Source organism: Homalodisca vitripennis, chromosome 2 (assembly GCF_021130785.1).
Source record: "Homalodisca vitripennis isolate AUS2020 chromosome 2, UT_GWSS_2.1, whole genome shotgun sequence".
Classification (NCBI taxonomy): Eukaryota; Metazoa; Arthropoda; class Insecta; order Hemiptera; family Cicadellidae; genus Homalodisca; species Homalodisca vitripennis.
Genome location: NC_060208.1, coordinates 77,729,018 through 77,742,370, shown reverse-complemented (window position 1 = coordinate 77,742,370; position 13,353 = coordinate 77,729,018). Strand labels below are relative to the sequence as shown.

Genomic DNA, 13,353 nt, shown 5'->3' with positions numbered 1-13,353 from the left:
ACTGATAGGACATCAACCCTCGATGTTGGCATGTTCACACTTTCAAACATTTAGAAAGTCCGTAATCTTGAAACCTTGCCAAACATTGTTATAACCATATACATTTTTTTGTAAAAACGACCTTATTTAATTACAATTAATACAAAATGATGTTTGTAAATGTATTCATTTATAACGGTTCAACTGTATACTTCTATAAACTTCAAATGGTAAGGTATATTAAGCTGTTCAAAGTTGATAATTTTGGAAAAAAGTTTTGATTTGTTTCGCTTCTTGTATACAGGGTGGTGTAAAATGTCGAAATTTGTACAGTTTCATAGATTTTCTTTTTACTGTTACCTTGTTAAAAATTTTAAAAAATCCAAATTTTCAACCAAGGTTACCAAAAAAGTACTCTTTCTAAAACAGATGGTCTATAATGTCAAAAGTTGTACAGTTTCATAAATTTTCTTTTTACTGTTACCTTGTTAAAATTTTTAGAAAATCCAAATTTTCAACCAAGGTTACCAAAAAAGTACTCTTTCTAAAACAGTCAGTTAAAAACATAAAATTGTTAATTTTAACTCTATGATTAGCTATATCTTAATATATAAATTTAATATATTGTATATAAATGTGTATTTTCATTGGGAATGGGGAGAGAGTATGCTAAGAATTTCTTCAGTTGTTGCAGTTAATTTATTTTTTAATTCGTTAATATGGTAGAGGAATAAATATAAACAAGTTGTATTTGTAGGCTGATTGGTCGAATGTTGGTGCGAGAGCCAGAGAAGAGGGCTACACTGGAGGAGATAGCTAATGATCCCTGGTTGGAGGAGGTGGACACTCAGACAGATCTCTCTTTGCCTTTGGTCTCACGGCAACAGCTTACTGAGGACGATCACACACTCATTGTGCAGAAGATGGTCAACGGCAAGATCGCCACCAAGGAGGAGATATTGGAGTGAGTACTTTTGTAAAGGGAGAGGCCGATTCTCTTTTAAGCTTTATTCTACCTGTTCTCATGGGACAATGATCTGTGCAAGGATCTTATCAAGCAGAATAAGGGGGGACAGTACAAGATCAATGGAACTGATAAAAAGTGCTGCAATTATAGACAGGATTTGAACCTGTACTACCTCTAGTTTAGATCCATAGTTCAACATCTTAGACAGCTTGGCACTTCTACTGGTCTTGTTAAAATCTTGGGTTTTGGTATTTCCTTGAATTATAGTGTATTAAGACTTAATAATCCACTTAGATTTTAATCCTTGTAAATTTTAAATACATGAATTTTAATTTTTCTACCTTAAGTCCTTTTTTTTAGTACAAGATTTATGGAAATAATCTTCAGAGACAGAGCCAGTCTTGTCACTTTTGTGACCACTATGATTAACTCCTGTCCCTATAACGCCACTCTATTATGCCCCAAATGGTCTAACACTCATCGCGGAATGACTGCTCCTGCAAGCCAGGCTGTGTCCTCTATTCACCCCTATATCCCCTCCACCATGAGGTAGGGATCGTAACCAGCCAACAACATGTAGCCAACAGTACGCGTTTCAACATGGGTACATGGGTTGATCTGTGGGCCGGTTAACAACATTAACTGATAATTTCAACTCTAAATAAACAACCGTTGCAGAAAACATTGTGATATATTTTAAACCCTTACAATCGAATCCCAAAATGTTTCAATCTCTTTATTGAAACTTGTGTTACAAAATAAATATAGCAGTTATCTATTTACATACTAGTAGATTTCTCCCATCACCTGTTCACATATCTGACGACAAATTAATTATGGCATCAGTGTAGAAAATAAATCAGTGTCACCAAACCAACAAAGGAATCATCACCTTCCCTGTACACATTCTAAAGTGATGGTCGTCCGTGCATAGTATCACCATGAGAAATTTACGTAGCAAGTGCAGTGTACGTGTTAATTTTATTTAAATATGTAATTGGTAGTTTTAATTCAAACTTTATTTACTAAAAAAAATAACAATAGTACTATGAGAGAAAAAACTTATTGCTGGTAATTTTTATGTTTTCAGAGCATTGGACAAGAATGAGTACAACCACATAACAGCAACATATTTTCTTCTGGCAGAACGCAAACTGCGGGCACTAGAACCCAAACAGGCACTCAAGACACCAGGGTGAGTATCTGCTAGTTTTGATTGAAGTAAACCACAAAGGTGTTACTAACTCTGGAGAATTACATAAATGAAGTCCCTACAAAGAATCTCTGGTTGATTTTCAAATTCATCCATCATCACTGTATTGAAACTTAATTTGAAGAGACATCCATGCACATTATGTGCAAATTGGCGTTTTTAACCTTTTTTATTGAAATTTATTTGAAGTAACTTACTTAAATTACAATATGAGGATTTTTGTAGTCATCAGTGTTTCTGTTACTGATTTTTTTTCATGTAATAAATTTTAAGCTTTAATTACAGTATTGTTTATTATTATATAACACTATTGTTATTATTATTATAAAGGAGGTGGCACACAGATAATTTTCTTGAATTTTCACAAGGATAATAAATAGATTTAATAATTCCAACCATTATGATTTCATTTCTCGTGTAATCTGCTAATGCCTAATACTGGCTAGATATTTAGTAGGAGAGTTTTAAACTCTGATACAGATGTAAAATGGGGGTAAAAACATTTTTGCAACCTTTTATTTATATTTAAGGTTTTAAACTTGCATACAGAGCATGAAATCAAGATCATACGCTAATTAATAACTTATTTAAATTAGATTATTTTAGGATATATTCAATGTAACCTACATATTATGATATATGAATATTTGTATTTCCTAAAGTTGATGACTGTGACTAAATTGATTTAAAGTGTACAAAAGAGCCCTTTTTATGTTTTTGTATCTTATTTAACATAAAAATTAGATTGGCAGTGGTAAATAAAAACACAGTTGTTATTTTCATAGTACTTACTTATTGAGTTTTTATTGTATTTTCTTTTTAAATTTGTAGGCCTTACATTCATTTTTATTGTGAGATTAACCCTTAGAAACACACTATTGAATATTAATGTATAGCACTGCTTAGTGACTATTGATATTTTATGACATTGTTCCTTAGTCAAAAGCAAATCTATGGATCGTAATAGAAATTATTCGAAAGTGTCCAGTTACTTGTACAGATACTGTTTAGTATTTTCACATATAGTTTTTCTTAAAAACTATAAACCAGATACATTTTTAAATTTCGTATAACAGATTTATAACTATTATGAAAATTTATAACACATTTGACAGTTAACAGGACTGAAAGTACCATGCCTGCTCCTTTATTCCTTCCACATTGTTTTAAAATAGTGTTTGGCAGGAGTTGTGGATTCTAAGCAAATCCACACACACAGCTGACAATCTGTTATTGCTGTTATTTAAATTTCACTAAATCATTGAATGAAAAATTATATGGAATATAAATTTAGTACTAAATGATGAATCATATAAGTTTAAGTGGATAATGTTCTTTGAACACGTAGAGAACATTTCCAACTTTAAATGAAGGGATGAGGAAATTTATTCACTTTCAAGCAGTAATGAACTACAAATAGGCATATTGTGTATAGTTTCCAATGTATTTAATGTTGAGTTAACACTTTCACTGCCATCTCCTGTTTTTGACAACTTTTGTACTCTTTAATATCTTTTAAATAATTATAAATTTTTAACCAATTACAACAGAACCATTGGACTTACATTTTTTAAAGCTGAGTTCTTCCTCTTTCTACATAAATGCTCATGTATAAATATTTTCAAACAGAAAGTTTTGTTTTAAAACTAAAAAACATAAGGTTAAAAGAAATAAAAATTGACCAAAATACATCACTATGTACTAGTCTATAACATAAATATATTCCTCATTATTATTTACTGTATTAACCCTTTCCGTCCCAGCGTCCGGTTTCCCGGACGTTCGAAAAACATCGCAAAAATCCCCGCGTCCGGGTTTTCGGACGTTCGAAAAACATCGCAAAAATCCCGGCGTCCGGTTTTCCGGACGTTAAGAAAAAATTTTTTTTTTAATGTTTATTAACTCGTAATATTTATATAAATTATATATAAATGTTCGGAATAACATATACCGTTATAAAAACATCGATTTATTACGCTACAATGTTTTATTACTGCACAACAACTTATTTACTTCTTTCTCTTTGTGTTGCGTCATCAACTGTGTTGAATTTTATCAGCAGTATTTGTTGGGTTTCATTCCAGCTTGTTGTTGAGAGGGGTAATAACATAAGTATTACAAGTAAACCAAAAATGATAAGGGATTACAATGACTTTATGGGAGGGATTGATAGAAATGATCAGATGCATATCATTATTTCAATGAAAGGAAAACCATCAAATTTTGGAAGAAACTTACATTTAATATAATTTCTAGAATGGTCTTAAATTTATATACATTGTACAAAAACAACACAGATAATCCTGTAAGTAGGCTTCATTCAATACATATCAAACTTGGTTGATGAATGGGCACATGTGAGAGGAGTAGGCCTAGGTACTCATCAAAATGAAGCCAGTAATGCAAACAACGGTGGTACAAAATCATTTTTTGAAAAAATACCAGAAAATAAAGACAAAAACTGCTGTGTGTGCAGTGCAGAAAGTACAAGAAGTGGAGGGAAAAGAAAAAAGTCTACTTTTATGTGTGTTAACTGCAAAAAGGGCCTGCACACTAAATGTTATCCTTTCCATAGATGTTTGTAAACAAAAACAAAATTTTATTGACGGATGGTAATTTTTAGTTTTTTATTTTGTTAGAATTAGGAGTTTTTTTTAGTTAAAAATATGAAATAGTTCATTGTTTGCCTATTGACATTCAATATATTTGGTTAGAACTATATGTTATGTAGAAGTGGAACATGATATGCCATATTGTTGTTATAACTGGGGAAAACTCTAAACTACAGTGATTTAAAAAAAATCCAGAACTTTTTTATTTCTCAACATATCAGTGTGAAGTATGGATTTTTTTGAAAACTGTTAAATATGGTTTTGTCAAGTGTTATCAATCTTGGTTAAATAATTTTTTGATGCCCATCCACACAACGCAACAAAGTAAAAAAATCCTCAAAATATTTTTTGGTAAGTACATATTATTAAAAAAGGTTATTGTAAATATTTGCATGTTCTTTTATATTTTATTTTATAGTATATATAACATGTTTAGGAAGCTATTAACACTTAAACTAATAAATTTGCTTCATAAATAAATTTTTTATGGTTTTTCTAGTAAAACACGACAAAATTAACTAAAAGAGCCTGGGATTTTTGGGTATGTCATTAGTAAAAATACTTAGGATTTTTGGAACAAATTTAAAAAAAGTGTCTGGGATGGAAAGGGTTAAGCATTGATAACTATAGCTTCACTATAGCTATAGCTATAGCTATCACTATAGCTTCACATGTTTACAATTGAAATATTCTTCTTATTTAAAATATTTTTTTAAGTATGTAAAGTCTTGAAACATGGTTCTTTGCAAATGGCAATTTTCCACTCGCTACTCTGATAGGAAGTATCTCTTCTTGCAGCCTTACCTGATTGTTTCTTAGTTATCAAAAAGGATAATATAAGTTGTTATTACAATTTGGTTATATTTGTTATTTGAGTAAAAAAAACTACGTCAAAAAATTACTTGCATCTTCAAGAAGTCCATTGGTAATAAAATCGGGATCTTCACTTTCACTTGAAAATCTGAGTAACTCTTCTAACACTTGATTGTCTTCAATACTATCACGATTCATTGTATTTACTCACAAAACAATTGTTGTAAACTAAAGTAATATCAAGCAAAACAATAACAATGCAGACGACGAATTAGTAGAACAACCATAACCGGACGACACACTCATTAAAACAACTTTTTTTCAATATTCCAGATGACTGCCAACAACAATTCATAGATCGTAATCCATAGAGTAAGAAATAAGAACATATAAATAGTAAATGACTATCAATGTAGAAGTCCAAATATGTTTAAATGCATTTTTATTACTGTAAAAGTCGACAGTATATAGAAATCCATAGGAGACGTTAAATGATTCTGTCGGCAGTGAAAGTGTTAAGTTTTTTTGCATATTATAGGATATTATAGAAGTTATGATGTTATCTTGTCTAACAGCAATCTTGAGATTGGGAATTACTCCTTAGTACAAGAGGTGACAGCAATTCCTCTTGATGCTGAGAATTATGATTGCAGTGACACCAACAAAGCGAGAGCCGTAGAAAATCCATAACAGTCAACTGTACAGAACAGGTTGTGTGTGTGTTCTGTTTATGTCTAAGCGTCGCTTTGACATGTCGCTTGGTTCAAATGCAAATTACATTGTATTGGTGATCAGATTTCAGGGGTAAAGCATTATGTACACTCAAGAAGGTCAAAAGAAATAATTAAACTGAATTTAAAATAATTATCTTCTGTCATAATATTTACTTTGTGATGTTTTTTTTGTTGTTTTTATAGTATTTATATGTGAGAAAGTGTGCATAGGAATTGAATTACTAAAATTTACTCCTGATCTGAAACTGAACTACTTTTGCAAATGTTTGTGAGAGGAATTTACTTAAAGTAAAATAAACAACTGATAAATTTTGATATCATTGATTTCTGCGAGTATGTGGAATAATACAATTTTATACCAAGTATAATAATGTGTATATCAATCAAGAATCTTACTAGTCCTAGAATTTTGGCAGTTAACTACACGGAGCAGTTGTAAAATAAAGTTTCCATATTTTCAAATATAGGCAAGTATTGTATATTTCAATAATCATTGTTTTAAAACTATAACTTAATAAGTTTGAGACTTATGATGTATTTTATTTCTGCATAATCACCATTTCTACCCAAGCATTATTGCAGATGATGCTCCTTTCTTTGTAACCATGTCTTAAAATTCTTCTGCCAATCCTTCCAGAAATCAAATAACTTCTTCCACTTTATCCTTATTCATGAACTATAGGCAACTCAAGTTTTCCTTTAATGTAACCACTTGGGGCTGGGTCCGGACTTTGGGGGATAGAGCTTGGGAGTCGAGCCAAATTCCGTTTGCAGTACTGTGTTTTATGAAATACTTGGGGTCAAGCCTTGCTGTAAAGAAGCTTCAGACCTTTGGTCAGTCTTTTCCTCTGCCAGTTCTATTTCATCCAGAAGAGTTTCCCTTTTGTGTTACGATAACCATCAGTTTTGTTGGTTTGAAGAAATTAAGTGGCTCCATTCACGTGATTGGTGCTTGTTTTATGAGGAAAATTAATCACCCATGTTTCACTGCCTGTAACCATGGAGTACGTTAATCTCCTTATTTTCCTCGCATAGAAGAAGAAACTGCTCAGCACTCTCAACATGTGTTTTCCATAAACACTATTGGTACCTCCTCCTCGTGCACACATTGTGATAGTCCAGTTTTTTGGTTATCCTTTTAAATCATCCTCCATCTTAGAAATATATGGTGAGGTGGTTAAGATGAAGTTCAGATAACATTAGTGAATATTGCTATAAATCCTCCTCTCCAGACCTATGGTACACTAAACCAATTTCTCTTTTATAATAGGTATTTTGCTTTCAGAATTGAAAATACGGAAAAATACTTTAAAAAGACGTCCCAATGCATAAAAAGATTCCCTCTCTATAAAAATTGTATACAAAAATGTATAGATTGGTAAAATATCTAGAAGTCACTGAACTATTTGGTAAGGAACAACATGGCTTTATAAAAAATAAATCTTACTGTCTTAGTTGATTTTACTGAATCAATAAGTTCAATAGATCTTGGTATTTTTATTGCTCTTCCTAAGACGTTCCTTTCATTTCACATAGTCTTCTACTGAAAAACTGAATCAGTTGGTATTGGAGGGGTAAATTTATATTATTTTATTCATATCTTTCAAGTAGATTTTAATACATAGAGATACTTTTTTACAGCAATAAATTATTAACATCAAATCAAGAAAACTAAGGTGTTCACAGAGTTCCCTGAGACTACATACATTCTTTGATTTTTTTTCTTCTGGAATCGTAAATTATTTTTAAGAGCAAAGTTTTCCTGTGGGAGTTCCTCCTAGAGTTGGAAGCACTGCTGGTGAAGATGCTAAGCCATCCAGCATTTTTCTGTTACTGCCATCAAAATCTCTAAGTTGTTTGTGAAAAAATGATGTGTTTATCCTTGTTGCTATGTTTTTTCCCATTTACTATTTATTCAGGGCAACATTTTTGAAAATATGTATAAAAAATGCATTTCTAAACCATGCATTTTTAGACCATCATGAAGAATACTGTGAAAACTTCCACGTGAAATATTAGTTACGAGGAAACCAAGAATCTCTCTATAGTCATTTGATAGAGTCCAATGATCTTGGTAGTCATCATTGTTATTTGCAGTGCATGATTCCGGCATGATGTTAATTTTCATGTGTGTACAATGACCATTCCAAAATTATTTACTCTTACACAAGCACAAAAGGGATTTATGTTCACAGGCTGGTCTGAATAACATTAAAAAATTCAACTCATAAACATACATATTTTTGAGGAGAGACTTAGATATTTTGATTGGAGTAATGGAAAGATTGACAGACAACTTGGCACTTTCCCTAGCTAGCTTTACCAACCACTGGAAGAAAATTTCCCCTCTGATGAACCTATACTTGAGTGTAAGTGACGATTTCAGGAATTTCTTTTACTATGCCTTGTTTATGTTTTGTTTATGCTTTGCTATGCTTATTTTTAAATTCCCAGTAATTTTCTAATATTGCACATTTTGATTTTGTTAGTCAATTGTTTGATAAAGACAAAGTTATGAATTGTTAAACAGAGAAAAAATTTTAATACGTAATATGTACGTGATTATTGTTTGTTATGACAGTTGTCATTAAATGAGTAAATTTGAAGATGCAACAATGATTCTAATTAAATACATAAATACTTAGAAAACTATTACTAATATTGGTGATATGGAAAATGTATGTTATTAATCTACAAACACAGTAACTTACAGTCACTGCGGTTCTGTACCGAGATCTTGAGTACTGTAACAGCTAGCATGCTCTAATGCGTTTGCTGCAGTCACTGTATTAAACTACCATACAATAACTGTTTAGCAATATGGCTCATAATGAATGATGAGTGGGCACTCTAATGCATCTGCTGCAGTCAACCTTCCGTTTGTCCATAAAATACTCAGAAGCCTGTTTCGGCCCATTTGTAGGCTGTAAAAAATAAAACAAATTATAATAAAGTAATAGAATAAAGTTTATTATATTTTGTTCAGTAACATTGTATGTATGAAATATAAGTAGATTCATTTTAGTTATAAGTGTATTGTGTAAATGTGTATTGTATATATTTATTACAATTCTGTTAAATTTCAGGTGAGTCAAGTCAAGTTAAGTCAAAAATCTTTATTAACAATTTCTTTAAGAAATGTAATAGAGTCACAGAATTTACAATCATGTTTACAAATAAAGTTAAAGGATTTAACAATAAGTCAAAAATTGGTTTATTTATCAATTGTGTGCAGTTCTTCCTAGGTGGTCCTATAGTTCCTGCAGCGGTCAATGAATTCATTGAGGGTATAGATGGTTTCTTCAAGCAGCCAGTTTCGCAGTCTTCTTTTTAGAGTGTTGTTGTCTCCTCTCTTGATTTCAAAAAGAAGCAAGTTGAAGAGCTTTGCGCCGGCATATGATGGTTTCTTCGTAAAGAGTTCCATCCTGTGTAGTGGGAGGATGTAATCCTGTGCGTTTCTAGTTGCATGCCCTCGAAAGTCTCCAAGCTTCTTCAAGTTTTTCTTTGTGGCGTGAAGAATTACCTCCAGAATATAGATAGCCGTTACTGTCAGGATTCCACGATCCTTGAACACCTGTCTGCAGCTTTCATGCGGCAATAGACCCACCATAGTCCTTAGGGCACGCTTTTGCAGGACAAGAACTTGTTGAATATTTGTACTAGATGTACTGCCCCACAGTACCACACCATATCGTAGGTGACTCTCAAACAGAGCATAGTAAGCGGTGGTCATAGCTTCATCTGTACTGGTGGCCTTTACCCTTTTCAGAACAAATGTTGTCGTGCTTAGTTTTTGGCACAAGTAGTCAACATGCAGAGTCCATGAAAGACAGCTATCCAGAATCATTCCCAGGTGTTTTAGTGAGTCAGTCATTATTATATTAGGAGGTCCTGATACCCTATCTTTTAGTCGTCCCAGGTTCATCTGCTTTGTTTTTGTTTCATTGAACACAAGGTAAAAGTGTTTTAATTTTAGTTTGTTAGGTTGTTAGTGTTTTAGTTTTAATTTTTTGTTTTGTACTTTTCACAATAGTCTTGTGCCATACTTAGAGATATGTATGCATTTATTTCCAGTTCTTCTGCAGACCTGCTGGTAGTGAGTAAGGCCGTGTCATCAGCATACATGATGGGATAGCAGTAAGCTTCTAAGTACTTTGCAAGTCTGAAACAAATAAGATGAATAGAACGGGTCCCAGGACGGATCCCTGGGGCACGCCCCGTGATACACCCCTAGGTTCTGAAGCCACTCTCTTTACTGACCCTTCAATAACATGTTTGATTTCAACAATCTGTCTTCTGTTACACAAATAGCTTGTGAACCATTTGAGAGGTGTTCCCCATATTCCCAGAGAATCAAGCTTCTTCAGTATTAGGCTGTGGTCAAGACAATCGAAAGCCTTGCTTAAGTCTAGAAAGGTACTAACAACAGAGTTTCCAGACTCAAAGCTATCGATAACAAACTCAATCAGGTCAACAAGCCCAGTTGTAGTGGATTTTCCAGAGATGAAGCCGTGTTGTCTCTCTGGTAGGAGCTTGTTAAACTCAAGATGTTCAATTAGTCTTATTAGCACAACTTTTTCTATGACTTTAGATACCGTTGGGATAAGTGATATGGGTCTAAAATTGGTTATTTCATCTTTGACCTTGTTTATGCAGAGGAATTACTTTGGCAGTTTTTAGTTTATTTGGAAAGACTCCTTGAAAAAGCGATTTGTTTATGATGTCCTTCAAGGGAGCACACAACTCTTCCTTGCAGAGCTTCAGAAGTCTTGAGGAGATATCATCTACACCAGCTGACATTGAAGATTTCATTACTTGGATGATAATCCTGACTTCTTCACTCGTTGTAGGTTTGAAAGAAACAAGTTTGCTCCTCGAGTTGTGCTGAAAAACACCTGTACCAACAGTTCTTGGGGGGTTATTGGCTTTTAAAGTATTTTCTGCCACTGTTGTAAAGAACTTGTTAAAATGTTCTGCTATCTTTAAGGGTTCCTCACTTTGCTCTCCTGCGATGAGTGTTTTTTACCCAAAGATTATAGAGCAGTACTTTAAAATAGGGAAACCGCTTATCTTTGTTAGTCATTAAAAGTTATAAAGTGCAGATTTTTAACTTGTTTTAGTTTGTAATGTTGAATTAAAAATTTAATGTTATGTAAAAAATAAATACTTGCAGTAAACAATTTTGAATAAATATAGAATCGCACCAATAAGTCTTCAGATAGTTATAGAAAAGTGTTAGAAATACAAGCCTAGAAAATAGCTTTGTAAATTAATTGATACATAATTTTTTAAATCAAATAATAAGTAGAAATTTAATTCTTAATTCCTAGCTTAAAGTTTGTTATAGACAATGGAAAGTTTGAAAGTATAATAGGATTTTGTACATTTGCCATAATTATTTGTTACCAAAAAGTATAACACTATGTTTTGAGGATTGAAATCTACCCTTTTATTCAGGTGTACAAAAGACTGTCATTAAAAAACTTAAAAATGTGGCAATGGACTGCCACTTAAAGTTAATATAATTATTAAATTATATGTGATGTACTGCATTAAATCAAGACTAGTGAAAATGAACCCACATGTCACTGCACAGGAACCAAGAGCACAAATATGTCACAACAGAACTAACAAAGGTGAAACAATGATGAAGAACTCAATATCGGCATTTCCTTTGCTATCACAACTCGTCATCTGAAACAAAGAGACCAGAAAGGCGATGGTGGGGACATGGAGTTGTAAAGGGAGCCACCTTTGGCCTTATGTTTTTGTCCCTGACCTCAATGTCATGTGTATGAAATTTTGGTTGAGGTTTGTTTGATTGTTAAACTATTTTTAAGTTTCCTAGCTAATTCTTTTTTAATACTGGTAGCCAAAAGTGGCCTATCCTCAACTTAAGATTGACTTAGTGGTTCGTCTGCTAATTTTTTGTATGAACCCTCAATAAGTTTACGTTTAACAAATTTCTCCTTTCTGTGTTTTGAGGCTTCATTCCATTTCATGTGATGATTTTCAGACCAGCAGTGTTGTGCTATTTTAGACTTATCCTCTTGATTTTTTTTGTATTTTCTACGTTTTTAATTGTCACATTTAGTGGTTTTTTTTTTTATAACTAAAAGAAAATTTTATATTTTAAACACAGTTTTTTGAGTTCTGTGTGCAATTTTTTGGATTCATATTTATAAGAATATGAAATCTTCTCTGTTTAAGAGTGTTTTGTGTTCTAAAGGGAGTTCTAATGTGATATTTTTCCCTATTTGTTCATTTTCTCCGATAATCCCAGCACCACTCTGATAAAGGATTGATATGTACATTTTTCTTTCTTTCTTCTTCTGACAAGGTTTTTCCTATTGTTTCTTTTGCACTTATTTATGACAGACTAAGGGTATAAATGTTTTACAAATTTGGTACTAATTCTTTAAGTGGATAGTGTTCATTGCTTGCTTTTGTAATTGACCTTAAGTTCTATGTATTCAATGTCATCACTTTAGATTCTAATGAGGAAAGTTATTCTTATATTTTGGTTGCAGCAAAATACCACCGAGTGTGCGGGTGGACTCATGTGATGGCGCAGCAGCCACTCTGGGGTCTAGTGGAGCCACAATGACTGCCACACTGTTGGGTGCAACACGGTCCCCAGGTGAGAGGGCTCGCAAGTGTTCCATAGTCACAGAAGAAGAGGATGATGAGGAGGACCGAGGCAGCTGCAGCAGTCGGTCATCACTCAACCGAAGAGGCAGTCGCAGTGAAGGGAAGCTGCATCTGGCTGTGCAGGAGTTGCGCCGGGAGGCGGTCACTGTACCGGTGAACATCATTTCAGAGGTTAGTATAAATTTAATATTTTCATGTTTTCCTTTTGTGGAAAAAATGTGAGTGCTTTAAGTACACGATGATGAGGTTGCACATAGTGTAATACGGATTGAACAGTTGTTTACAACTGCCTTGACGTGTCTCTTGCTTATGACATTTTTGTAAATATTTTAAAAATGTATCTTGAACAATGTTATGTGAAAACAACACACATAAATAGAGGAA

The 13,353-nt window shown here is 32.9% G+C and overlaps 1 protein-coding gene across 1 annotated transcript in view; it reads left to right on the top strand.

Moving 5' to 3' along the window:
- The window catches only part of LOC124354211 (SNF-related serine/threonine-protein kinase), a 60,840-nt gene that overhangs the window by 36,360 nt on the left and 11,127 nt on the right, over positions 1 to 13,353 (top strand). Inside the window, exons 6-8 of the mRNA XM_046804497.1 lie at positions 737 to 943; positions 2,037 to 2,141; positions 12,849 to 13,140. Of these exons, the coding sequence (XP_046660453.1) occupies positions 737 to 943; positions 2,037 to 2,141; positions 12,849 to 13,140 (604 nt within the window). The remainder of the gene's footprint in view (positions 1 to 736; positions 944 to 2,036; positions 2,142 to 12,848; positions 13,141 to 13,353) is intronic.